The 26,806-nt window shown below is 43.5% G+C and overlaps 2 protein-coding genes across 7 annotated transcripts in view; one reads left to right on the plus strand and one right to left on the minus strand.

The window, feature by feature from the left end:
* The window catches only part of vps4b (vacuolar protein sorting 4 homolog B), a 376,929-nt gene that overhangs the window by 284,674 nt on the left and 65,449 nt on the right, over positions 1-26,806 (minus strand). The window lies entirely within an intron of this gene.
* The window catches only part of LOC307238403 (5'-AMP-activated protein kinase subunit gamma-1-like), a gene marked incomplete at both ends in the record, with an annotated part of 38,072 nt that overhangs the window by 3,484 nt on the left and 7,782 nt on the right, over positions 1-26,806 (plus strand). The window contains 7 exons of one of the 6 annotated variants that reach the window (XM_080011359.1): positions 5,246-5,507; positions 17,777-17,997; positions 21,288-21,339; positions 22,326-22,432; positions 22,996-23,077; positions 26,577-26,635; positions 26,726-26,771. In XM_080011359.1, the coding sequence (XP_079867485.1) occupies positions 5,246-5,507; positions 17,777-17,997; positions 21,288-21,339; positions 22,326-22,432; positions 22,996-23,077; positions 26,577-26,635; positions 26,726-26,771 (829 nt within the window). Of the gene's footprint in view, positions 1-5,245; positions 5,508-11,922; positions 12,667-17,776; positions 17,998-21,287; positions 21,340-22,325; positions 22,433-22,995; positions 23,078-26,576; positions 26,772-26,806 lie in introns of those variants that run through there. The other 5 variants (XM_080011361.1, XM_080011363.1, XM_080011358.1 and 2 more) reach the window with 5 other exon arrangements.

Below are 26,806 nucleotides of genomic sequence, written 5' to 3' on the forward strand. Positions count from 1 at the left end.
CCTCGCACCGGTCGGCCTCTGCCCAGCGCCTCAGCTGGTGCGCGGCCTCCCGCTGTCGTGTAGTGGTCTCCACCGGTAAAACATTTTGCTTCCCGGGTGCTCTCGTTAAGGACATGACTGCCTCTGCTCCTCAGCTCCTGTCGCAGCACAGCTCGGCTTCTGCTGTGGTTGTTCGTGTGGGTACCAATGATATTCACCACAAGCGCTTGGAGGAACTCAAGAAAGACTTTGTCTGCCTCATGGACAGACTGCTGGGTTCTGGTATACATAATAATATCTGGCCTGCTGCCTGCACCCTGTTTTGGTGATATAAAATGTAACCCTCTACGCCAACTCCACATCTAACTCAAAGGCCACTGTAGCAGTAGAGACATTCCCAATTTTTTTCTTATTTTTTTAAATCGGACTGAACTTTTTAACTACGATGGCCTTCACGCTAACCATGTGAGTTCAAGGCTTTTATCCACAAAAGTTGATTTAAATTTTATGCTACATACTACATTCGTGCAAGTTATTTACCCACTGACTTTTTAGAAAACACTCCTTCGAAGTTTTTCTTGCTCTAATAACAGCAGCTTAACCTATAGTACATGTAATGTCATTACATCTTCTTTTCAGTCTCATCTTATCCCTAGTGTTGGTATCACCACTGGTAAGTGGCATGGTCAAAATGATGTAAATACTGCAAATCTAAAGTTAATTCCCAGTGACTTGTTTTACAGTATGACCAAGGGCCTGGCTTGAGAAATGAGACTGCTAATTAACTTCTAATTTATACTCCTCTTGACTTCCGAAACCGCTTGGTCTTAAACCGAGGTCTTGGATTAATCCACATGAAAGTGAGAAGCAAAATTGGACTCTTAATAGAATCTGGGTCTGACAAACCAATCCAGATATTTTTATTCTAACAGAGACCTGGTTGAATTAAGGATTGTGTCAATTCACTTGACTGTTACAATATACAGTATATATCGGGTATATATATTCTGACCTTCTCTCAGAAAAACAACAAATCTGTGATATTTTTAGTAGTCATTTCATTTCTTCTGGTCACCTGTTTGGAAACCCAACTCTATCTACACTTGCCTCAGTTTAGGATGAGCGCAGTTAAAAAAGCAATAACCCTTTTGGTTTGGGGGAAAGATTATTTCCCTGAGGCAGTACTCTGTTGAGGAGGTATTTGATGCCTTGGCTTCAATTGACCCGAAAAGGCTACTGGAGCAGTCCTTTTGAATACAAGACCCTTTTTTGGCTGCACCTATTATAGCTCAACCTTGAACACATGTTTTTGATTTAACTGTTACATCTGGGAATATTCTGATATGTAGTGTGAAAAGCAGCCCATGTATTGCCTCTGCAGAAAGACGATGAGACCAGCGATCCATATAACTACTGCCCAATCTCTAAACTGTCCTGTTTGGTGAAAATCTTAGAAAAGCTCATCAATATTCAAATGCATCACTTTCTATAAGCATTGCATTTTAAGATTCAAGATTCAAGAGGTTTATTTGTCACATACATATACATACTTTCATACATATATGCAGGGAAATGTCAATGCAACGCGCCCGGTGATTACACACAATATGTCCTAGACTGAACACAGTAGCTACCTACGATTTCTACTAGACCAACTAACTGATTCCTAAAACGTAATGCAGTAAGTCGAATGCTATAGAATAAAATCAAAATATATAGAATAAAATAAAATAAGTTCTCTCAAACCCCCATCAGTCTGGTTTCAGACCTGGACCGAGCGGTTTGACAGTAGCATGTGAGGTAGTAAATGTAATAATCTTTCCTCTGGATAAGAAGGAGTGCTGTATTGCCCTGTTCATTGATTTGTCTAACGCATTTGGCACAGTGAATCATACTCCTCTTTTGGATAGACTTTGATCAATTGGTTTTGACACAAATGCATGTAACCGGTTTCACAGCTGTCTTACTGGCAGAACGCAAGCAATAGTTGTTGACCGTAATCAATCTGGTTTCCTTGAGGTTCCAAAGGGGTGCCACATGGCTCAGCACTCAGCCCTATCCTGTTCACATTGTACGTAAATGACCTGGTCTCATTGGTTAGAAGCCACTCTTCATTATTATGCTGACGACACAGTTATTCACTTATCAGCGCCCTCCATTGACAAAGCTTTGTCTAATTTAAGGTCAGATTCTTTTGCTTTTCAAAATGGCCCTGATTAAACTTAAGCTTTTACTAAATCCAAATAAGACTAATTACATGCTCTTCACCAGATCCCAAATGAAAAATCCTCAAAGTTTAAGTCAGTACAAAAACTAGGGTTCAAATAAAAAAAAACAAAAAAAAAACCATGTTATAAGTACCTAGGTGTCTGATTAGAAGAAACAATATCTTTCAAATCTCATGTTGGAGAACTAACTTAGAAGCTTAAGTTTAAAATAGTTCTGTTTTTTTTAGAAATAAGCAGTGCTCCACTTTTAGCAGTAGGTTGCAGATTGTACAGGCGACATTTGATGTGGTGTGTCACAGTTCTCTTCGATTTATTACAGGTGATAATTTCAGAACCCATCATTGTATCCTCTATGGGAAGGTGGCCACCACTTACCACCCGAAGGGAACAAAACAGTTTTGTTTTTTTAATTTTATTTACAAAGCCATCCTTAATAAGCTACCATTTTATTTATCATCCCTTTTAAGACTTAGAAATATGGGCCACTGTACTTGTTCACAACAATGCATTACCTTATGAATTATATGAATACGGATCTCGGGAAAACTGCTTTCACCTGTTATGCTCCAGATCTCCCTTAAGTTAGACTTTTTTTTTTTTTTTTACCTAAGAACAATTTGAGCTTCTGTTGAACATTCTTGAACGTGTAAAGTACTTGTTTTACTGTCCTTTTCTTTGTGTTTTTTTTATATTTTGTAAGTCATTTGTCTTGTGTTTGTGTATAAGAATGTTGTTTTTATACATTTTTAAACTTCTATTGTTCTATGTAACCTATTTTTGATTAAAAACTCCTGAGAAAAGCATTGAATTCCTACCTGTTCCAGAGGCTGTGGTATGTAGCTGACCTCTGACCTTTCTGGCAGATCCCTACAGTTACAATATTTGTTATTAGTGATTTTGAAACGTTCCATGTTTATGGCTTTATTTTGTACCGTAACAACACTGTTTATAAGATAATCTCTGGTCTCATGTGATTTGAAGGTGTCCATAACAAATAGTTTGGATGTCTGCTTCATGGTATTCCTGCCTCAACACGCTGTTGCACAATGAAAGAGAGTTGTTGGCAAACAGAGAAGAAGGGCTTGTGCTCCCTCTCCCACGTATTGGTTTAAAATAAAATAAAAAAATAGGCGTGTATGGAGCATGGCCAGCCCTAAACAAACAGCGTTTGCAAATGTCCTATCTATGCCCTGCATTTGCAGGGCAGGCTAGATAAAACATTTTTCCTATTTTCACTTCCTCGCAGTTTGCGATAAGGTGGTATCTTCTCTTTAGAGCAGCAATTTGTCTTCCTCACAGTATAATTATCTGCTTTTGTACAGTGGCTATTATACCGACTCCTATCAAAATAATTATGTTATCAAAACACTTCAGATATATTCAAAATGTGTTTTCTGTAAATACTATCTGTGTATACTGGAGATCATTGTCTGTTGCAATTCTTTGCACGCTCCCAGTTTTTCACACGCTGAAACCATTGTTGGCACATCCCCCAGTAGGCGCAATGCAGCGCTGAGAGCAGGCGCAGTTGCTCTGTCATTAAATTGGCAACACTGGAACATTTGTTTTGATTTGCCAGTTTTAGAGCAAACAAGGGAGATTTCTTAGTACGGTTACACATTACTGGCCTTGTGAAGATGAAACAGAAAACATAGCTTTAGTCATCATGAAGGGTATTTTGCAATCATGCTTTGGAAGAACAACAGATGTACCTGTACTATCAGACCAGGAGGTTTACTTGTTACTCTGATACAAGCCCCTTTCACACATGCACTCTTTCCCAGAAATGCTCCGCTACCGTTCTTGCATAGGATCTCACATAGGATCATGTGTCGGGGGTAGGGATTCGATATTCCGGGAAATCAGTTACCGACATTTCCCACCTCATGAACTACATAACATTTCCGGGAAAATGCCAGGATGGCTGTGTTGTGAACGGAGGCAGTAACATTGCCAGAACTAGCACGTGAATACACGTTGGGGTGGAGTCTAAACTGAATACGATATCGTTTTTTGGGGTTTTTACGAATATTTATTTTGTAGAAATATTTAAAAAATTAATTCAGGAAAAAAATGGCTGCAAAGACGAGAAACTGAAACGCATCCACTCTCTACTTAGACAGGTCTTTTTTATTCTTACATTTTATCTTCTGAAGCTTTTTATTCTTAAAACTGCCACTCAGACCCTAGACGTGTCTTTTACACCCGGCAAGGTCCGATGACATCATTCTGCATTAAGCGAGCGGACAGGGAGATGTGGAACGGGCGGAGAATGTTCCTTCTCCGGAGTGTAGGACAGGTGGAAAATGATAACACTGAGTTAATAACATTGGTTTAGGGTTACTGTGCCAGGCACACGTCCACCTGGTCCGTCGGGCTTATATTGACTCATTTATATATGTATTTATTTTCAATATTTATTTCATAGACATATTTATTTTCCATCTACATTCATCCTCAAGTGAATGAGCTTGGTCCGTGCGTCGCTCCGTGCGCTGCTTCGTCTGTTGCCCTCCGGCGTGGGGGTTGCGGACCAGGACCGCGACAGGGGACTTATGCTGGACTGTCTATTCGGGCATCATCATGGCGTGTGTGAAAAGGAGCAAGACGAAAATTTTCCCGAATGTAACTGCATGTGTGAAAAGTGAAAAATCACGAGCGGTGAAAGGTTATTCCAGTTTTACCGGGATCTATGTGTGAAAGAGGTTTTAGTGACATGCTTTTAACCAGACAACCAACCAACCAAACACAATTGCGGTCAAAACTGCTTTTACCCTCATAGTCAGGATTGTTGATTCCGATTTTTGGTTTCATTTCAAAGAAAAGCAGAAGTGGTGAAAGTAGGAAGGTACCACAGAAAGTGAAATCTGTGGATGTCATCTCACTGCTGCTACTGACCAGGGAAATTTTGAATTGAATATTCTTTTATTTCAGGTATCTTTTTACTGTCTTTATGTGTTGTTAAAGAGCACTTACACGTAAACCCGGGCTCCTACATAAGTGTTGGGAGATGAAACTTCCTCTCTCTTTCTTCTTAGGTAGAGCTGCATGTCTCCTCAGCCAGCCCTACCAAAGGTGTGTTTGGGAGGGGCCCAGACACCGGCAGCCCACTCCACTGTCCCGTGTCGGCACCAGTTCAAACCAAGACCAGCCCCTGCTCGCCTAAAACCATCTTCCCCTATCCCTCCCACCAGAGTTCCCCACCCAAGTCCCCCCGTCGCCTGAGCCTCAGCGGTATCTTCCGTTCATCATCCAACACGGCCCCTGCGAGCATCAAACTCTTCTCCAGAACTAGAAAAGGTAAGTGCCGCCTAATGATGAAGGATCACGTTGTGGCGCTGGGCGCATGATGCCCCCACTTGAATGGAATGCATCCGGTTCTTTGTTCTCTGAAGTCATGGATGTTTAATGCGTTGCTGTATGAGATGTGAAAAGATCATGTCAACAGAAAATTTGATCTGAATATTATTAGAAGTGGGAGGAACTAATCAAATAATCCACTGCATTTTGCAGAGAAATACGTTTTCCAAGTTAATCATTAACCTTGCCTTTGTTAGTAGTTTATATACATGTACTATTGTGATGACAAAGGTCAGAGGTCTGTCTCGTAATGAGGGAAGGACAAAAAGTCTTTGGCTTTCATAGCAGCAAAACAGCATAACCCACATAGGTAAACCAGGAAACCTAATACCAAAGAAAGCAGCAGACAAGAGACCAGGCTTTCTAGGTCTCACAGGACTGTCAGATCTGCATTTTGTAACTCTGGTTTCCTGTTGCATGCAGATGCTTGAGAGACTCGCAGCAAGCCATGAGCTCTTCTGGTGACTTAAAACGCACAAGCCGAGAGTTTTCTGAGAAATAAGCCATACAGTGTTTTGTTGCCTATTTGGGGCTTGAAACGTTGTTGTGTTGACAGGGTGGTCAAAGTATCACGCGGGCTTCTGCAGAAATACCGTGCTACTTTGTTTTGTGATTTGGAGCTGTGGTATGAGTCAGGGAGATCGGCTGTTACCGGGCTGTGGACGGGTCTTCCTAATGATCATTCACCAAAATGTCCTCTTGGGGAGGGAAAAGGACAGCCAACATTTTTGGTCCACAAAGAAGACTTTCTTTGGCTTGCAATTACTGGTCTGGAGTTGTGCACATGCACACAAAATCCTTAAGTCGGATTGAATTACGGCATCTAGGGCTTACCGCGTGTTATCCATAACATAAATAGTCATGACTCATTATTCCCCAAAAGTATGATGATAATAATACAGATAGACACTATGTTGACAAGATATGGAAAAGACCCACTTAAGCCCATTTAAAAGGGACCTATTATTAGGGCTGGGTATTGTTTAAATATTTCCGGTACCAGTACCAATACCAGTACCTTAAAGTGATAGTGATACCAATAGAGTACTTCCTTCTATACCTTTTTTTTCTACTATACCCACCATGTGAATGGAAGCATTCAGTTGCATGAAATGCCACCACTCCTCCCCATACAAATCATTTTCACACAAATATCTTTTGATAGTGTTGAAATTATTGAAATATTTATTAAAGAACTGTACAAAACTGTACAACAAAGTAACGGGCAGTGTAAGTGTAAACAAAACGCCAGTACAGAAAGAGTGATTACAGCAAGGAAAACCTCTTTCATTGTCACATGGACACCCGACTGTTGTTTTGAGACAGACTTGATGAATTGTGAACCTATCCTTTAACAGACTGTTGGGTCGTGAGCCAGTCACAAGTCACATTAAATCCAAGACTGCTGTGGTGGTTGGCTGCGAGCGAAACCAAACATACAATTGTTTTTTCTCTAGATCTGGGTACAAGAAGGATGGAATGCAGGTATCATCTGACTGCAGAAGTTTTGATACTACTTGGTATTGGGTCATTTCAATGGATACCTTGGGTACCAATACCCAGCCCTACCGGTTATGCTCCTTTTTACACAAGTTAAGTCTCTGATGTCCCCAAAACATGTTTTTGATATTTATTTGCTGAAAATCCCCCTCAGATTATACATTAGAGTCATTCTAACATGCCTCTATACCAGGGGTCGGCAACCTTCAGCATTAAAAGGGCCATTTGGGCGTGATTCCCACCAAATAAAACCCACCTGGAGCTGCAAAACCTATTTGACTGCTATACAGTATAGTTTTATTACACTTATGCTATGTACTGTATATAAGAACTTTAGTTTGTTGCATTTATGAAATAAAAGAACTACAAACTGATAAAGGCAGTCGTTTTTTTTCTGTGCTTGACACAGCAAAACACCAAATTCTTTTGAACTCAAAAAAAAAGAATACTGGAACGTATCATTTTTCTTTGAAATAAAATACAAAATGCAGGTCCTTCACTTATTTGTGAATTTGAAAAAAAGAAATATTCACTTTAATTATAAGGGGCAAAAAAATGTTAGTTTATGTTTTATCACGACTTAAGTCTATTTCAGTGCCGTCATCCGCGACTATTTCCTCAGTCGCGTGCCGCAGTCAACCGTCGACCTGAATATGAAACACAACTACATAAGTTCAGGGTCCGATACAAATATCTATATTTGCAAAATTAAAAGCTTGTTTCTCTCACCTGCTTAATGCGATTTCTGCCCCTGAACTTCACTGCAGAGCTTCTCCATATCCGGGCTGTGTGATGTCACTTTGAGCTTCACACATGACTGTAAGCTGTCATCAGGGAGTCTCGACCGATTTTTGCTTTTTATGAAGTTCATGGTGGAAAACACTTGCTCGCACAAGTATGTTGATCCAAAGATGGACAGGACCCCAAATGCGTACTTGTTCATGTTCAAATAGGTGTCGGGAATGGCATTCCATGTCTCGATTCCACTCCGCATTCCATGAAACAAACTTTAACGTTCTATTTTCCTCAGAAACTTTTCTTTTTTTGCATGTATCCATGGTTAGTTGCCGGGGTTCGAGAGCTCAAAATAAGTCACCAGCCTGTCCGCAACAGGTGACGCATACAAGGTGCAACGCATATTTTGATCGACAAAATATTAAAACACGTTTTATTTCAATGTTGCAAGATCACCTAAATCTCCAGAATCATAACTATTACATTGAAAAAATTAACTAAATAGAATAAAATGTATTTAAATTAAATAGCCATTATTTATTCACACTATTTTCTCAAAGCCACAGGGAGCCACGGCAGAGGGATGAAAGAGCCACATGCGGCCCTGGAGCCGCTGGTTGCCGACCCCTGCTCTATACCATCCTGTTCCAAAACGGCTCTTTTTTATGGGAGGAGCCACCCTCCCGAGGCCCCGAGTTCTGTGAACCAATAGGATTTGAGCATGGCTTCCGGGTTCCGTTCTATTCACCCCGTAACTTTCACGGATTTCACCTTAGCAGTTCACCAAAATCTGTTTCTGAACAAATTTGAGGCGAGGACTGAGCAATCCAGTTGTTGAATCTTCCCTCAAATTTGATCTACAAGGCCTCATTTAAAAGATTGTTCCGACTTTCGTTGCCGCGCTTCCAGGCTTGTGGGAGACACGCACACTGCACCAGGGTTCACCAGGACTCTCGCACACGGGGATTTTTTTATTTCATGTAAACATTGGAAAATAAAACAAAATAAATAAATACATCTACATTAAAAACACATTGTTTTTATTGGTTTTGTTTGGAGAAATGCACAGCTGATCGCAGGTCGCAGCCTACAATCTATCTACTACATCCCTTTTTTTTTTTTTTTTTTTTTTTGAAAGAAACACACTGCAGAATTATTAACTACATAAAAATACTTAATAATTAATACTTACATTTCCCTCGACTGCAGTTTCTTCACAGACAGTTGGTATTAATTCCTCTTTCTTTGGAAGATTTGTTTGTGGGGGTTACTCAGTTAGGGGGGGGGGTTCTAATTCTACTGTGTCTCAATGTGACATACTGCAGGACTGAGACACAAATTTGAACGCCGTGTATGTGCACATGCACTGAAAGAGTGAGTTTTGCACATTAGGTTCCCTTTTATATGCGTTGCTTGGTAAAACCAGGTGTAGCATGGGGAGCGTCCACTCCATGGCGCCTTGTTATTGGTTTTCTAAACATTACATAACAAAACCAGGCTTTGCACGGAAACCCTAATGCAGGAAGCAGGATCAAACATAGAATAGGTGAGTCATATTCACATAACCATTCTCCCTTGTTTTCGTCAGTTTGGCAGAGCGAGTGGAATAGACTTAGCCGTGCCAGGCCCCGAGAGTCGGCCCACTCCGTTTCCCCCTGCCCCGTGTTGTTGAGGGGAACCACAATAAGATTCAGAGGGAACACCCTCACGCCTCGCCCTGTCGCCGTCCTTCAGATTCCCTTGCGTCCAATGAGTCAGTCAAGTATTTCTAAAAAAATACATTATTTGGTGTTCTTCTTCGGCGTTCTGAGTTAAAGTAGTGCAGAACTCTATTCTAAGTTGACTTTTTCAGAAATCCTCCCAAACTCGTTAGCGATTATTATTATTTCTTTAATTTTATCTTTTGTTTTTTAAATCGTTTTGATGAAAAATTTATTCCAAGAACACAGTCCAGTCAAAAACTCTGTTTCTTTTTTCCTGAAATGCTTGCATACTCTCATACAATTCAAAACAGTCACTAACTTTACATACAAAGTTGTATTCTGAGTCTTTGCAATGACTGCAGGCAAGCATGTATATACAGTGCAATAGGTGTGTGACAAATTCATCTTCAGAATCTTGAATTCAAATTCATTCAAATCTAAAAGATGACACCTCACCCACTGTAATGACACGGGTTGCTCCTGTTTTTTGGGCCACGGTGCTACAGTATAATTGGCAGAGTATTCATGTTAGAGCTGGAGTCTGTTTCATTCTGAGACAGGATTTTATTCTTTCAGTGTGTTGGTCGTTCTGGGGCTTTATGGGCATGGAATGAAATGCTGTACAGGGAGTTATATAAGGAGTTTTGCAAAAGTGTGGTTGATATTGGAAAATTGTTGTTGGCATGTGTAAACAAAACAAAAACCAAAAAAACAGTGTGTAGTGTTTTTGTGGTCAGCCTGCTTTAGCCACAAGAGTGTGCTGATGATCTGGTTTCTTATTCTCGCTGTCTTCTCTTAGAAATTGAATGTTGATTATGATTTTATATCACAAATATTAATACAGTGATATTAGAGAATATGAATCAAAAGATATGTGTTAATGAAGTCAATCGCTGAAAAATTGTGTTGCGTATGGTGTTTTAACGGTTTCTATGTTATTTACGGGCTAATGCTTTTCTGACGTGTTTGTCTATATTTGTCAAAAGTAGCTTGAGCTTCGGTCTTCTCACGGTTAACTATCCCAGATGTTTCCAATCGCCTGGGCACAGTCAATCTCCCTCTGCCTGAGACGACTGGAGCGATTTCATCGCCTTATCTGGAAATGACCGCACGGCGTACGCTCACCAGGCTCACACCGTCTCTCTGTTTTTTCCTCTCCTTTCTATCTCTCCCTCTTTCCTTTTTTTGCACGATATGTTGCCAGTAAATATAGGAACTGGGCAGTTTTGATTTCATTATCCTTAAAAGGAAAAGGGTAGTTTGTTGGGTGAGAGTAGATGTCTAGTGTGAACTAAACAGAGTTCAGTGTGATAACTAAACAATGCTAATAATACTAATGAAATCATGTCGTCATATGGTTCCTTGGTTTTACGAGTTTGTTTCTCTGAGCCAGGCTTCCAACCTTCCCTCCATATATTTGCGTGATTTGAAAACCAAAACTAAAACTCATCTGTTTCCTTGACTTTGCTGGTGTAACCTGTTCTTATTGAAGGCATTCTTATCTTGACGACGGCTGTGACGTACAGTCCGTTTGACTCCCCGCAGTCAAGCTCATTCCAAGCGTCGTAAGATAAGGGAGCTAAACGGCTAAATGTTATTCCATGTTCAAGAACATGGACGAGTGTAAATAGATTATTTATGGTGAGGTGAGGTGGCATGAGTTAAATTCCCTTTGCTTGAGTCAGGACATGCTGACTTCTCACAACGGTCTTATTGGCCTTTTGGGCTCGGCGGAGAGCTGAACAATTATTCTGCTTAGATCTGGAATGAAGGGGCAACGCGATGGTGTGAACACCAGATGGGCCATCTGTTAAGGAAAGGAAGGGGCTAGGTGGTGCTATTGAATAGAATCTTTCTGATCAGCTGACAGAGCATGCCCTCCCGCGCCCCACCCCACCTCGCCGTCAGCTGAGGTGGCCTGGCCTCAGAACCCTTAACGGTTGCCCCCCCCCCCCCGCATCACATTGTACAAAGGTTGCCCTGTTTCACTGCTCATAGCCGAAAGTCAAAACCTCCCCATCTATATTTGTACCCCCTTAGACTGTTCTGCTGCCATATTCCTTGGGATTTCACACTGGGGGAGGGGGGCTGGATCGCACCGGCTGTGTGATTTCCAGGACCCCGAATGCACAGTCACAGCTTGTGAAGACAGATGTCCCTGTGCCGACTTTTTTCTTTTATTTATTTATTTGTTTATTGATTTATTTATTGAAAAACATTTTAACACTTGAGAAGAGCAAGGGCATTAAAAAGGGGGGCGGGCGGATGAGGTCAGCCAGCCAATCATCGGCGTGTCCCTCGCGGGCCCGGCCTCCTTTTACAGGCCGACGAGCGGCATGCTGTTTTAAAGAGACACCGCCCTCAGCTGCACCTGACAATTTACAGCACCGACGCCACTACTGCGCGAGCCGCGAGAGGCAAAACAGTGCTCCGTCCTGGCCGTTACTTGCGTCAGCTGTGGGGACCCTCTTCAAAGAAGGTGTGGAATTTTTCCAGCTTTCTGGCTCCTCGTGTGTCTTCCTTGGAGGATGTGTGAGCTTCCACCGACACGACACAGTGCCGGCTGCTGGGCTCCTTGGCTCTGGAGGACTTTATTTGGATATGCAAACGTAGCCTACATTGGTGCAGCACCGCCCTGATCCGTTTCCATCGCCGTCCGTTTCTAACAAGGAATCTTGGCTTGAGGAAACCTGTACGGACAACAATGACCAACTTTGTGGCGTAAGGAATTGTTTTCTCAAGATTGACATTAAGTCAGAAGAACACTATTGCACCTGCTGCTGGGTGCTTTGACTCAAGTGGACAAACACTGTTCTGTTTGGAGACGAGGAGTATTTCTATCCAAAGCCGACAAACCTGACGATGTCCACCAGCTGTCTAAATCTGTGATCTTACTCTGGAGAGGACCGCCCTTTCAACAAAGTTTTTCCGAATTGACCTGTTGTTTTTTTTTCTCACGCATGAATAGAATTGAGTGATTTCTCATCACAGCTGTTTTAAGACTGCACTGTCCCCTCTGCCCTGACTGTAATGGTCATGGTTAAATTTGGTTTGGACGCCACAACCCGCTGACTTCATGAAGAGGTTTGGCAGCCTAAGGAGGAGCAAGAAGCGCAAGGAGCAAGATGGGCTTGGAGGGAAACAGCAGACAGAGCCAGCAGGTCTGTTCGCACATGTTAATTCCACCCCATTTACTTTGTGAAAGCGCATCAATCACAAGGCTTGTTCTCGGCCAATTTCACGTTCAAGTGAGTAGAGGCATCTGTACTGCAGCATCCACGCGATATATTTTTCGGTAATTGTAACCACATTCCCCGCCTTTTTCCTCGAACTTCTCGAGGTGGTAACATGAAAAACGCACGTCACTTTGGTTTAAAGTAATCAGGGTGAGTCGCTCCATATAAAAACATTGAACCCTTCACTCATGATAACCATTGTGTCTTTTTAAAAAGGGCATATTGATTCATCATTCATTCACATTGCTGAACTTGTTAAACAATGCTTAATCCTATAATAATAAGTGTTTCCCCTTATTCAGGTTTAGGAATCTTGCCCGTACTCTAGTTTTATGAATGCACATAGTCCACCCACAACAACTAAAAATGCATGCGGCAGGTGTACTTGACAAAAACATAAATGGCCTGTGACGGTAGCTGTTTTGTTGAATGAATTGTAGTAGACTAAGCCTGCCTGTGGGACACACAGCACAGGGGCTGCGTGTGACTACAACAGTTAAATTTGAGGTTGAGTGCAATCTCAGCAGCTGGAATTATGAAAATCGCCGGCACACAAATCAAATCAAATGTTTGAAATGCTGAACTAGTTTTTCCACAAAGTGCACTCTTTGAATATTTTGATATGTACAAATAAGGGTTAATTATTTTAGTTAGTTGTCCCCTGGTCATTGCATTCGACACGTTGAATAGAGTGTTAGGGCGAGGGCTTTATTTCTGGCCCACATCCCTGACTCCCTTTGGAATAACTGCTCTATTTTGAAAATGGCAGACATTTTTAAAATAGACCGTAAGAACTGGAACTGCACCAGGGACAGGTGCGGCATACAGTTCCACGTCACAGTTTGTGACCTTTTTGACATGTACTGTAAGAGGGCGGCCTTTTCTCCAACGGTCCTCGTCTTCCATAGTAGAGCTGGAAACAAGATGTCGAGAAACATTGCGGGCCGGTCACTGACATACACTGACCCTGCTCTGAATGCAATATTCCCTTGGCCTTGGCCTGCCCTAAAGATCTATTTTATTCTGTCCAAGATGTCACAGTACACAAAATAAATGCATGGGAGGGGGGTGGGCTGGGCAAAAAACACAGTCAAGATAATCTGTTATGCAACAACAGAATGGCATTCAAGTGGCACTTAACTGTGAACTTCAGAGTTCCTCATTTAGTCAGAGTATGAGATTGATTGCATGGGTGGGGGAGGGACCAAGGTCCTATTACAGTGATGTGAGCCCATTTCTGAGGTGTACGGCAGTAAGGTGTTCATCATATAGACATGAGGCACTACCTAAGGGGGCTCTAGTCCTCATGAACATTTAAAGGGTCAGTGTGTCAATTTTGGACCTACATATGATCGGTTTATTTCCTGTTATACTTTGATCCGTTGACAAAATTAGCTGACTTGTCTTACGCTTTGCAAAAAACACGAAGAATCAACAGACAATTTTCTGTGGATCCAGTTATAAAAGTTAAGCAATATTTATATAGATATTTAAATCAGTAAATTCACCCTTTTTTAATATATTAAGACGTGACACTGCTTTAACTGAGAGCCACACATAAAAACCAGGCCGATAACACTTACTGTGCTCTTGACAAACCAGATGACAATTTTCAATCTCAGAAAATGTTCGGTCCTCATTTAAACGTAGTTTTTTGATGCAGTTTGCGGTTCATCTTCCTGACTGTAAGATAGAGAGGGGACTTTATTCTTGGACCATGTTTGAAGATAATAAGACGACGAACATCTCCTACAAATGTGTTATGAATCACTCCACACTCTCTGCCTCCAGTTGACACCTTTAACACTCCATCCAAATTATTCTGGTTAATCGTATTGCATGGCAGGCCAGAGATGGTCACGTTTGAGTGCCTCAAACGTGTCTGGCAGGTTGGTTGCTGTCACATTAACAAATGATGACACCATAGCTCTTAGAATCAACCCAGCCTGCTGTGGATGACAACACCAACATCATCCCTGACTCTCTGCAGGGGGAACCATCAGAGTCAGCATTTGTTGATTTGAGAGTGTGGCAGTGACGCCACCCAAGTGGCGTTTTCAGGGCCCTCCGGCGCAGAGACACAGACAACGGGTTGTAAACACCGGTTTATTATAGAGAGTGGGCTAGCTGGAATGAGCCCAGGAGCAGATCGAACATGTCATGACACAGGCTCCTATCCTGAGTGTGTGTGGGAATGGGGGTTTTAACCTGTTGCTCGTTAGGCCAACCAACGAGCAACAGGTATGCAGCCACTCTGATCCCAATCACCTAGATCCAGGTCAAGTGTGGCACACAGCATTGCATATCACCTAAAAGAGTGGCCAAGGGGGCAAAGTAGTAGTATTAGTATTTTGCGGCTCATTCATTACCCCTGGCCCTGCATCGACCACGCATCCTCAGCTTACATCAGTTTACCCCTAGTTTGAAAAATAATTTATGGAGTACTGAGCGAGGATTTTGGTGATGACCATTATTAAATCTCTGGGATTGTCATGCCTGCCCACTACTACACAGGGAATGGAGGAGGCATCCAGGCCCTCCCTTATCTGCTCCTGTGGAATGTGCCACAGCAGCGGGGCTAAAATAAGAAGGCACCACGACGGAAGCGGCATGGACCAAAGATCGCTGGTACAAGCCGGCTAAATGTCAAGGGATGGTGACAAGTGAACTGCAAACTCGTGTACTGCAAGGCTAATTGCCAACCTTGCACTTCTGGCCTCATGCATTTATGTTTGCTAATGTGTACAATGATTTTAAAGCGTATTTAAGAAGTAAGAAGAAGGAATTAAGGAGCATTATGGATCATCCTTTGGATCTTGTATATAACAGACCCAAGAAAAGCCACATGGCTACCATTCAAATGTACCAGTTGTTTTGCAAAATAGAAAAGACAAGTAAAGCTCACTTGTAGTGACAGCAAGTTGGGTTGCATAATATGATCCACCCACTCTGAGGGGTTCTGTAAATCCTGTGGCCAGTGTTTGGTTGACATAATGTTGCTAAGGCTGCCCTATGAGTCAGAGCCTATTAGAGTATACCATTGATTCATCGAAGAAATTGGGATATTTACAAAAATAAAGGTAGATAAGATAAAGGAAAATAAATAAATGTGTATGTGTATACAAATCTTTGCATGTCAAATTTGCCTTCCATAGACTGCTGCAGGAGCGATTCCTAAAAGCCGGAAAATAGTTTCTCCCGAAGTCAATGGTTTTTTTTTTGAATGGGTTTTTGGTTCGCTGCCTGAAATAAGGTCTGTGGTTAACACAAGATTAAGAGACTTTCACGTTTGGTTCTACGACATAAAATAAGTCAGTTAATACCTCACTTGTTCATTTTGAAGCTTTTACGTGTCTTAAAAAAGGCGGTTGCTAACAAGTGGCTAAATGAGATTACAAAGGGTGTCGGGGACGTTAAACGACATCACCCCGAAAACGGAAAGTCATCTATTCACTAGTCCACCTTAATAGCCTCTAATTTGTAGTTAGCTATGTAGTCTAATCTAAAACCAGTGTTTGGACTTGCGCTCTTGCAAACTATTGTAACTCAAACCTTCCAGGTTTTTGTCGAAGAGGTAAGCACGCAAAATCAAATGACAAGTTTGAAGCTTAGTGGTGGTGATGGAGTCATGTGACCATGGTGTTGCTCCTTTAGTCTAATGTCAGCTTTTTACTTCTGGTGATTGCATTTAAGCTTCAAAAATCATACAAGTTTGTTTGTGAAGATTATCTTGCTGAACAAAACGTGGAACTATCATAAGCTTTTGTTTGCCACAGAGCTTATTTTCTGCGATAATCCAAAATCCAATGGAAAAATCCCATTGGCTTTCTTTCGAGGGAACCAGGGCGGGCGCTAACTTCCGGGTTGGCCTCCAAAAATACATCATCCCTGCAGCACTCTCTTGGCTCTGCCATGCATTCCACAATCATATTCTGTTTGTTTTCACCAGTGGGTGACAAAATTTAACTCATGGTGGAGTGCTTGCTACGCGAACCATTTTGTGTTTGCCGGTCATGGTCTGGCCTTAGAAATAAGTCGGCATGGTGGAACTGGTGCAGCATGAGTGTCTCATGTCGCCCGATGTGGAGGCTGTGAGCTTCAGGACATGTGAGGGTTGTCATGTGACCAGGACCCTCACCTCAACCTGACACTGGCAGAACAGGAGCCTCCTTCACAGACAGCTGACCACCAAACTGGTTTGGGTTGGCCCCATGACACCAACACTGTAGCCCATTGACAAAGTTGGAACAATGAAGGCTACACAAAAAAATGTAAAATAAATAGAAAGGCGATCGATCACTTTTCAGACCACTGCATTGGTTGAGTGCTGGAGTGGTTTTGGCTCATTTGCAGCTGATTAGGTTAACACGATGATGATGGTATTGGAGTGGGATAAGTAGGCCGCCGTGCGACCTTAACATGGGCCTCAGTCACCCTAATAGCCAAGAGGCAAACGATGATAAAGGGTTTTTTATTACATTTTGAAATGCGTGTTCAGGGTTTCGATTCATCCACCTCTTTGCCCTCTTTCAATGATTGCGCTCTGTCTGTTTCCTATCAGTGGTTATCTGTAATGAGGTCTTTGCTTGCACCCTACACTATCTGCTGACTATCTGTCAGAATGCGTGATAAGGATCTGCAACAGTGGATCAAGCTCGGCACCTGAGCATGGCCATCTGAGGCATTATTACGAAATCACTGTACAATCCTCCAATATCGGCTTATATGTCCAAAATCCTCAGTCCATCGCGCTGGTATTGCCAGGTACCTACATAGATGTGTAGGAAAAATGATTGTTTTCAAATAAAATTATCTCCTATATTTCTGACCACAGATCGTGACTCATATCACATATCAATTGTATAATGTATTAATAATGTATACTACATGATTGTGTTGCATGGTATGAGAGCGTCATAATTCTGGAATGAAACGATTCCATTGAAAGATGACAAGGGTGGTAGCCGACGATCCCCTCGTCGCGGCGAAGTGTGAGTGGGAGGTATTCACCTGCTGGCCTTGATTCTCTCAACAGCCTCTGGACTCTCCTCGACACCCCCCACCCCAACGCAGGCCCCCAGCTCACCTCTGTTCCCGCAGGAGGCACAGCCCAGCCCCCCCGCTGCCCAGCGCACGGATCCTCGCTCCCGCTCGCTGTCCTCGCCACCGGACACAGGACAGCGACTAAGCCTTCCTTACTCCAAACCCCCAATACCTTCATCCAGCCCCGTGCCACCCAACACTACCTCACACCCAGTAAGTCTAGAAGCTGTGAAGATTTCTTTAATCTTGTCGAGATACGTGACATCCTCGCATTGTTCCCATGGCACATTCACTTATTTTTTTTTACTTTTCTTCGTACAGTCATTTTTATGATACGTGATGTTGAAGTAATCTGTTTGATTCTAACTGTGGAAAATCCTGAGACGAGTGATATTGAACCGCACATAAACCATCATTATTTTCTGCAAAACAATAAGTAGTGACATTGATTTTACACTAAAATATTTAGAAACACAACAGAAAAAATGCTGTATGTTCTCTCACTCATGCATATAATCTGAACATACGACTAACAGCGCATGGTATGTATCCTAATGATATATTCCCTCTCTGAACCAATCGTGGCAGGACATTTATTGGGTTTGTTTACTTATTTTCATTTCTATTTCTATTTCATTTGTCTGAGTAATCAAGCCTTTTTTAGAGAAACATTGCAGACAGAAGTGATCCTCGGCACCAGTGCGTAGAAGCATGGATGATGTTGGCAGTCTTGTTGATTTGAGCTGTGTTTACCTCGCCTCACTGAAGGTGTGCATGGCGTGGGGAAATGCCTCCCATAGCATTATTAATGAAATACAGGCTTCCTGATAGTGTGCGTCTCCTGAGGTAACAGTGATAGAATATGAATTGGCTCCTTTGTTTTTGTTTGTCTGTTGTTGTTCACTCTTCAGTGGAAGCAGCGTGTTCTGCCCATGTGCTTCACATGGAGTGAGGGATTGCCTCATGATGATGTACCGTTATCATGAGTGATTTATCCGAGCGCCGTCCGCCTTGAGTGATGGTTCATTCCAGCCTGGAGGTCCGATCAATATTTCATCTAAGACCTTGTATACTGTTTATACCGACACCCAAGGACACATGGTAGAGGTTGGAAGATGGTGTCGACTGTATGCCTCGCTGACTTCAGGCTTTCGCTACTCTCAGCAACGGGCTTGCACAACGGTCGGATGCAGCAGTTCTATTCTGTCAAATCAAATCTAAAAATAGGTTAACTAAATGGTCTCACACCATGTAATTTATTTATGTGCACAGGGCCGGTTGTGAGCATAGGCCGTATAGGCGGTTGCCTAGGTGGGCGATCATCCATGGGGGGCGCCGAGAGGGGGGGGGGGGGGGGGGAATGAAAGAAAGTAAAATGATGTAAGAACATTTTTATATATTTTTAGAATACGTAATATAAAGATGTTGGGCGCCCCCTGATGTCATTTTTTTATGTTTGAAGAAAAATAAAGTTTTTGGCTGCCCCATGGGTTTTTGGTTTTGCGCAGTTACCGCGTGCCCGGCGGCTGGCAGCCGCTCCGCTCTGATCTCAACCAGGGGCAGACTGTATCAGCAGCACCAGCCGTTTTCCCTTTGTGCTGCTTGACAATGGGGCTGATACAACGCAGAATATTGTGGCGTTTGGTGGTGTTAACCAGACGGGACTCAGGGAAGGCAACCCAGACGATAGTTCCGTTGGAAGCCGAAGCCCGGTTCTATTTCCTGCCGAGTGGTGCACAACCACCCGGGGGGCTGACGTGTCCAGATGGAAACAACATCAGGGCGTGGCCATGACCCTTTTATAGAACTTTTCTCTTTATCTTGATGTTTCTTCACACTTCAACCAGCAACAAGTGAACATCTTCCCGCATCCCTCTCCCTCACTCTTCTCCGTCCGCATCCTCCCTGCACAGAACAACTCAGACTCAACGAATGTTTCAATGGGGTTGAGTTGCATTGAGGCGAGGTGGCAGCGTCTGAGGGCGGGTTGGGTGGAGTTTGGGGCGGTGAGGTATGCAGTGTGCATGGGAGGGTGGACGCACCTGTGGGGAATTTTTATGGCGGGCGCAGGCTGTGGGGCCGAGGGCTGGGTGGGGGTTCACCATCTCCAGGTCTCGCCTGGGGCGTCAAAAAGGCTAGGGCCGGCCCTGCGTGTGCATCCGCATCCGCATGGCGTTCACTGCGCCACCAACGCAAAAGTCGTGCTCGCTGTGCCGCAGCAGGCCTGGATTTATGACGGTGCAGAAGTAGTTTGGCAGGAAAAGCGCTGAGTCACATCTATAGAGTGACTCCAGGCGACTGTTTGGCAACCAGGAGGAAATATATGTAATGGCTTTTTTTTTTTTTTGGTCATGCTGTATGGGGATTTAGTGTGGAGGCAACATGCAAATTAGACACCACGGAAAATAATCTGCCATCAAAAAGGCCTTGCATATGCAAAAAAATCTCGAAATTACTGAGCATTTGAGCAACATTAAGGCGGAGGGCCGATGCAAACAGAGTATCCCTGGCTTCTTGCTGCTAGGCAACGCAAGGGATTTCCTAATATGGTGAAGCGCTCTGATTGTTCAACGTCGAGGGGTGTGTCCAGAGCGCGTGGCGTCCCTGCTAGTGGGGAAAGGTTCGATTCTTTTTGTTTTGTTTGGTTTTTGTTTTTTTCAGATTCGGTTCTGGACGACGAGACACTTAAAAAAAACAAAAACAAACATTGAGGCTCGTTAGGTTGGTCTAACGCGCGGGCGGGCGAGCGAGGACTTCCGGCGAACGACAACTTGAACCGAACGTCTGGTCGGCTGTGTGTTGTGAATGGAACCCACACAATGATTGTTGAAGTCGGTTAAAGATGTCCCTTTGTCAAAAGCCTTTGTTTTGCTGGAATGTGAAAATATGCATCTGAATATAAACCCGTTTTTTTTTTTTCATTGGAATTAATTTAGTCCTCAGTGACTGTTCCAGTCATTTGAAACCTTTTTATTCGCTACGAACGAACCGTTCGCGAGTCACGAATCGGTAGTGCCTGCATATCACCCCCCCCTCTTAGATAACGTGAATCACCCCGCACGTAATGTGTTTTCTTTTATTTGTTCTATGAAATTGCCTCCAACATTTGTCTGGTCATTTTGCGAGGGGCTCCATTCGGGGTTCCTCGCCCCTCTGTTGTCGTTGCTGGCGCGGCCCAGCCTCTCGGCATTGGCTCCCCCTCACCGCAGTGAATGCATTAGGAATGTTCCACTTTGCTCTCGGCTCGTGGGGGTGCGCGCGTCCGGACGCGACGCCAATTCGCCAACAAAGTTCCGGCGTGCGAGCGCCGGGGCTCGCCTGCGCGGGGTGCCGTCCTCCGAAGGTCGGTGGCCTGCGGTGTAGCGCGGAGCGGCGGTCGGCGGCCATTCCTGTCCGGACGCGACTCTGGACCGCCGGCGGAGCGTCGCGAGCAAAGTTTGTGTTGTGCGGGAGCCGCGTGGCCGCGCTGACTGGAAAGCCTGTGCTCTGCCTCCCGCCCCCAGGTCTGCGGCTTGTTCGAAGGCATGCTGGAGAAACTGGAGCTCGACGGCGACGGTGAGTGTCCCGTCTATTTTTTTTTACCCCTCTTCGGTGACACGTTGTGCGGGTGAAGGTGAACCGCCGGCGCTTGTAGAGGTCACGCTTTATGGGTTTTTATCTGGGGAGGTGGCGCTTTGATTGAAACGAACTCAAAACAAACAAACAAACAAACAAACAAAACACCCCCCCAAAAAAAACACGTCGTAGCGCCGCAGAGCCCAGAATTTCCGATTAACATTTTTTGTTGGGGGTCGGGGGGCCAGTGTGCTCCACACGTTCTACGTCACGCACGCAGGGATTCCCCCCCCCAATTCCATCAACAATTCCACGCCTTTCCTCATGGGTACACGTATTTATGTTCCGCCTGGATGGTGACGGATGGGAATTCTGCAACGCAGCGGGGTGTTTGACGGGTCGTACTGTTCTAAACAGGGCTGGGCGTTATACCGGTATCGCAATATGATACCGGATATTTGCGGTTGTGTCTAATATCGTGATGTAGTTGAATGTCTTGTCTATGTATGTTTGCATGCATTTGTTTCCAAATCGCTGTACTGTCATGTATCTTCAAATTAGCGGCCTTAACCTGAATGCACTAGTTAGATGTTATTGCCTAAGTACTGCATGTTTTTTTTTTTTTTTTTTTTGCTCTAGCTTGGTGTTGGTTGCTGTGTTGTGTTTTCTCTCTCTCTCGCCGTGACAGAAGGCTGATAATGTACCTTTTCGACTCGCAAAAAGGAAACTGTTGACGCCTGTCGTGCTTGCTTCAAGGCCCTGTAATGTGTGAGCTCATGTGCCAAATTTACTGTATTCTCTGTGCTTCCATCACGGTGCTTCGTGATCATTTCCCAAGTCAAAGGGGGCAGTAAGTGGTCCTAAGTGGTTGTGATTAGTGATGCTTCTATGGAGTCTTTGAGCTAAACGGCGCATCCGCAGCTCCGGAGCCGCGTATCATTTGAATATTCTAAATATTGAATGTTCTATCCCCCTGTCACTTGTAGCTGCTGAACCAGAGAGTGATATTTACATGCGCTTCATGAAGTCCCACAAGTGCTACGACATTGTCCCCACCAGTTCCAAGTTGGTTGTGTTCGACACGGCACTGCAAGTGAGCGTCCATTTTCTCTGTGCTCTCACGTCATTCATCTTCACAATGATAACGTCTGTACCAACATGTGGCGTGTAGAGGCTGGTGGGAGTCCGTCTTAAGCACCGTGGCCAGCAGCCGAAGCATTTGTTTATGTTGGAAGGCGGAAGCAGTTTAGCCTGCAGAACGACATTCCTTATATTACAAGTTAATGTTCGACAGGGAAGCCAAAGTCACTTTTGCCTGGGAGTAAACTCTCAGACTGTTGGGAAATTGTCATAAAGCTGTTAAACAGTAATCTTGGGGAAGCTCTTTGATTTGTAGAAGATCAACTACCGCATCCCTTTAAGCCAAAGTTGAAGTACCCTTGGCAGAAGAAAATACGAATGCTCAGTAAGATACACGATTGAACTGAGAATCAGTGTTTTTACCTCATTTAATTTACACCGTGTTCTGCATTTGAGAACCGTTTTGTACGCTAGTTATTTTGTTAAAAAAACTTCAACTATGCAGTTGTTTCTTTAAAAAAAATAAACGACTGCATAGTTTTCTTCTCCCATTTGTGACTGATTGTTTTTGTTCAGGTGAAGAAAGCGTTCTTTGCCCTGGTCGCCAACGGAGTGCGTGCAGCTCCACTATGGGACACGGAGAAGCAGAGCTTTGTAGGTAAGCACCTGCAAACCCGTCAGACGGATACAGCCTTTCAGGAAAATGGTATAAATACCTTTTTGACTGCATGCCTCAATGGTTAACTACAATGGTTTTTACGTCTATGGAGTGTGGATTGGCCAACAATAGTTTTTGTCATTTGTTCATCATATTAATATCTATCTGGTTGTGTAGATTTGAGAACCATGTCGTGAAACATGATGCTGTCTGTGTTAAGCCCTTTAACACTGTAATGCGTCACCATGCACATCAATGAACCTTTGTACAGATCACTGTAAAGCAATGCATGATATGGACAAGTAAATCATCAAATAGAGCTGAAATGATAAATGTGCATACGTATACGTATTCATCGATTTGCCCATTCTTGTAACACTTCACACACAAACACATAATGCTTGTTAGCTGCAATCCTGAAATCACAGATCCCAAATATTACATACGCGGGCAGCCCCCCCTTGTCAGGCATTTATGACCGGCAAATGTTGCAGAATGCGCTCAAGCAGCTCTGATCGGCCTCTTCCCTTGGGACGAAGGCACAAGCTTCTCAGGGCAAAGTGCATTAGGTACGAATTTCTGCGCTAAATTTACACACTGTGGCACTTTCCTTAGTAACCGTTTCCTATGGTTGGAAACTGTGCATGGCCCCCATGGATCGGGCTTGTTGTTCCAGCACATCCCACAGATGCTCGATTGCATTGAGATATGGGTAATTTGGAGGCCAAGTCAACACGTTGCACTCTTTGTCGTGTTCCTCAAACCATTCCTGGACAATTTTTGCGGTGTGGCATGGTGCATTATTTTTCTGAAAGAGGCCACTGCCATCAGGGAATACCGTTGCCATGAAGCGGTTTACTTGGTCTGCAACAATGTTTGGGTAGGTGGTACGTGTCAAAGTAACATCCACATGAATGCCAGGACCAAAGGTTTCCCAGCAGTACATTTCCCAGAGCATCACACTGCCTCCGCTGGCTTGTCTTCTTCCCATAGTGCATCCTGGTGCCATCTCTTCCCCAGATAAACTACGCATGCGCACCGGGGCATCCACATGATGTAAAATAAAACGTGATTCATTAGACCAGGCCACCTTCTACCATTGCTCCATCCTCCAGTTCAGATGCTCACGTGCCCATTGTAGGTGATTTCGCCGGTTGACGTGGTTAGCATGGGCACTAGGGATGCAACAGTTACACGGTATGTTATCGAACCGTTCGATACAGCCTCTACGGTTTAGTAGTGTGGGGATGGTAGTTCAGGCGGTAGAGCTGGTGGTCTAGTGATCTAAAGGTTGCTGGTTCGATCCCAGGCTCCTCCTGTTAGAATGCTGTAGTGTCCTTGAGCAAGACACTTAACCCCAAATTGCTCCTGAAGGCTGCGTCCATCGGTGATTGAACAATTGTAAGTCGCTTTGGCGCTTTAGCGTCTGCTAAATGTAAATGTAATGTAATGTAGTGTAGTACGCATACATGAACGGCGGTATTAGGATACCACGGCAGAATTCCACCGGACGTGTTGGCGCAGCGTATGGGCGTGGCGGGCCATAAGTGCACGCTTCCTATTACGTCCACTGTTTTTAAACACAAAGAACAAAATATGTTATGACTACCCCGGAGTTGAGGTGTCGAATCGGACCCTCCCCCTCCCGGGATGGCCATGTCCTTTTTTATTACAAACTACCCTTCAGACTCTCACTCACGCTTCCACTCGCACTAGTGTTGGCTCTTTCAAGAACGATCTGGTTCTTTTGAATGGCTTTTTTGTAGGAACTAAGGGAACCGAGTCTCGCTGATGAGCAGTTTTGTTTTGTTTTTTTTCTTTTTTGCCAGGTTTTAAAACCCACGAATGAAGTTGAACCCCCATCTCCCTCCTCCACCCACAGTCATACACACAGTGTTACACTAGTTATTTATGGCAAAATACTATAAAAAATGTGCACCTTTTTAACTTTTTGTTTTATTTTTTGTTTATTTTTTCTTAAATATAAAGGTACCGTTACCGTGGCCCAAAAACCGTGATAATACCTAACAGTGTGTCCACTCTACTGTTGCATCCCTAATGCGCACTCTGGCTGTCTGCGGCTACGCAGCAAGCTGCAATGCTCTGTGCGTTCTGACACCTTTCTATCATAGCAGCATTAACTTTTTTAGCAATTTGTGCTCCAGTAGCTCTTCTCTGGGATCGGACCAGACAACCTAGACTTCGCTCCTCACACGCATCAATGGGCCTTTTCGCACCGAACAGTTGTGGGGACTCCCTGAGGGGAGCTAGGAACTGGGGAGGTCCCCCGAATACTAAATACCGTCGAGGGATTTTGTTCTGGTTGCATTCATACTGCACCGGAAATCTGAAGTGACCCTGAAGTTACGTCAACCAACGTGGGCTTCAGCATGAGTTCCATGTTGTATTTACTGTATTAACTTTTACTTATTTCACCTTATCAGAACACTAAAACCTTTTTCTGAACAAATATGAGGCGAGAAATAAGCATTCCAGTTGTTGAATCTTCACTCATATTAGATTTACAAGACATAATTAAAAAATTTGTTCCGACTTTCATTAAGGCACGGGCTCGCATCGCGACACCACACTGCGATTAGGAGGCACAAGTTAATTCAATTCAATTAACATTTGAAAATAAAATAAACAAAATAAATATATCTACAATAAAAATACCATTTTTATTGGTTGGTTATTGATTGATTTGATTTTTTTTTTTTATTACCGCTGAGTGTACATGGGCTGTTCCGCGCCCACAAGACAAGGGACCGTGGACTTGCATCTGGACCTATCACCTGGACCTATCACCGTGCACTTAAGTCATTGAAGGTTTTTCTCGTCTCGGTTAGTCCCTGCCCTGGAGTAGGAGCTTAAAAAGAAATCTCAAAACAGAGTTCTAAGAACTACGATTGTTCCTAGTTCCTGTAGTGCGGACACAAAATAGTTTTGGAGATGCTCTGACCCAGTCGTCCAGCTATCACAATTTGGGGTGGGGAGAGAGACGGGAGTGTACTGGAGCAGTAGACGGAAACACACAAAACTATTTTACCTTTTTTCTCTAGGTTTTTTATATATTTCTTCTAGAATTACTTACTTAATTTACAGTGATGAAGTATCTAATAAGAGATAAATAATGCTGTCCCGGGCATGGTATCGTGTCATTTTCCGTGTCCCTTCTCATGCGTGTTTTTGTGACAAAACCTAGTTTGGAGACCCCACAGACTCGTCTGGGATTCCTCCTGGTGAAAGATGTTGTAATGTGTGAGCCCCTGTCAGAAAGTTGTGTGGTGTGAACAGTACAGCCATCTACAACGACTTTGAAAGTCGTGTAGTGTGCCCAAGGCATAATATATCCTATATCTTGACAGGGGCCATTGAAACAAGGTGACCAATGTTATTCACTCCGCCTGTCAGTGGTTTTAATGTTGTGGCTGATCGGTGTATATTTAATGCATTTTTACATGTGATGTATTGAGGGCTTTTGTATCCTATGTTTCAGGAATGCTGACAATCACAGATTTCATCATCATACTACACAGATACTACAAATCACCGATGGTATGTCGGCCTCGATGTCTGTTTTCCCACCGTGATGAATTTCTATTTTATTCCTGTGTTTTATTTACTGACATCAATCATGGTTTCCAGGTCCAAATATATGAGTTGGAGGAGCATAAACTTGAGACCTGGAGAGGTGAGCAGCACATTTATTGTCTCAGCCTAAACCTA

This window comes from Zeus faber (assembly GCF_960531495.2).
Source record: "Zeus faber genome assembly, chromosome: 12".
Taxonomy (NCBI): Eukaryota; Metazoa; Chordata; class Actinopteri; order Zeiformes; family Zeidae; genus Zeus; species Zeus faber.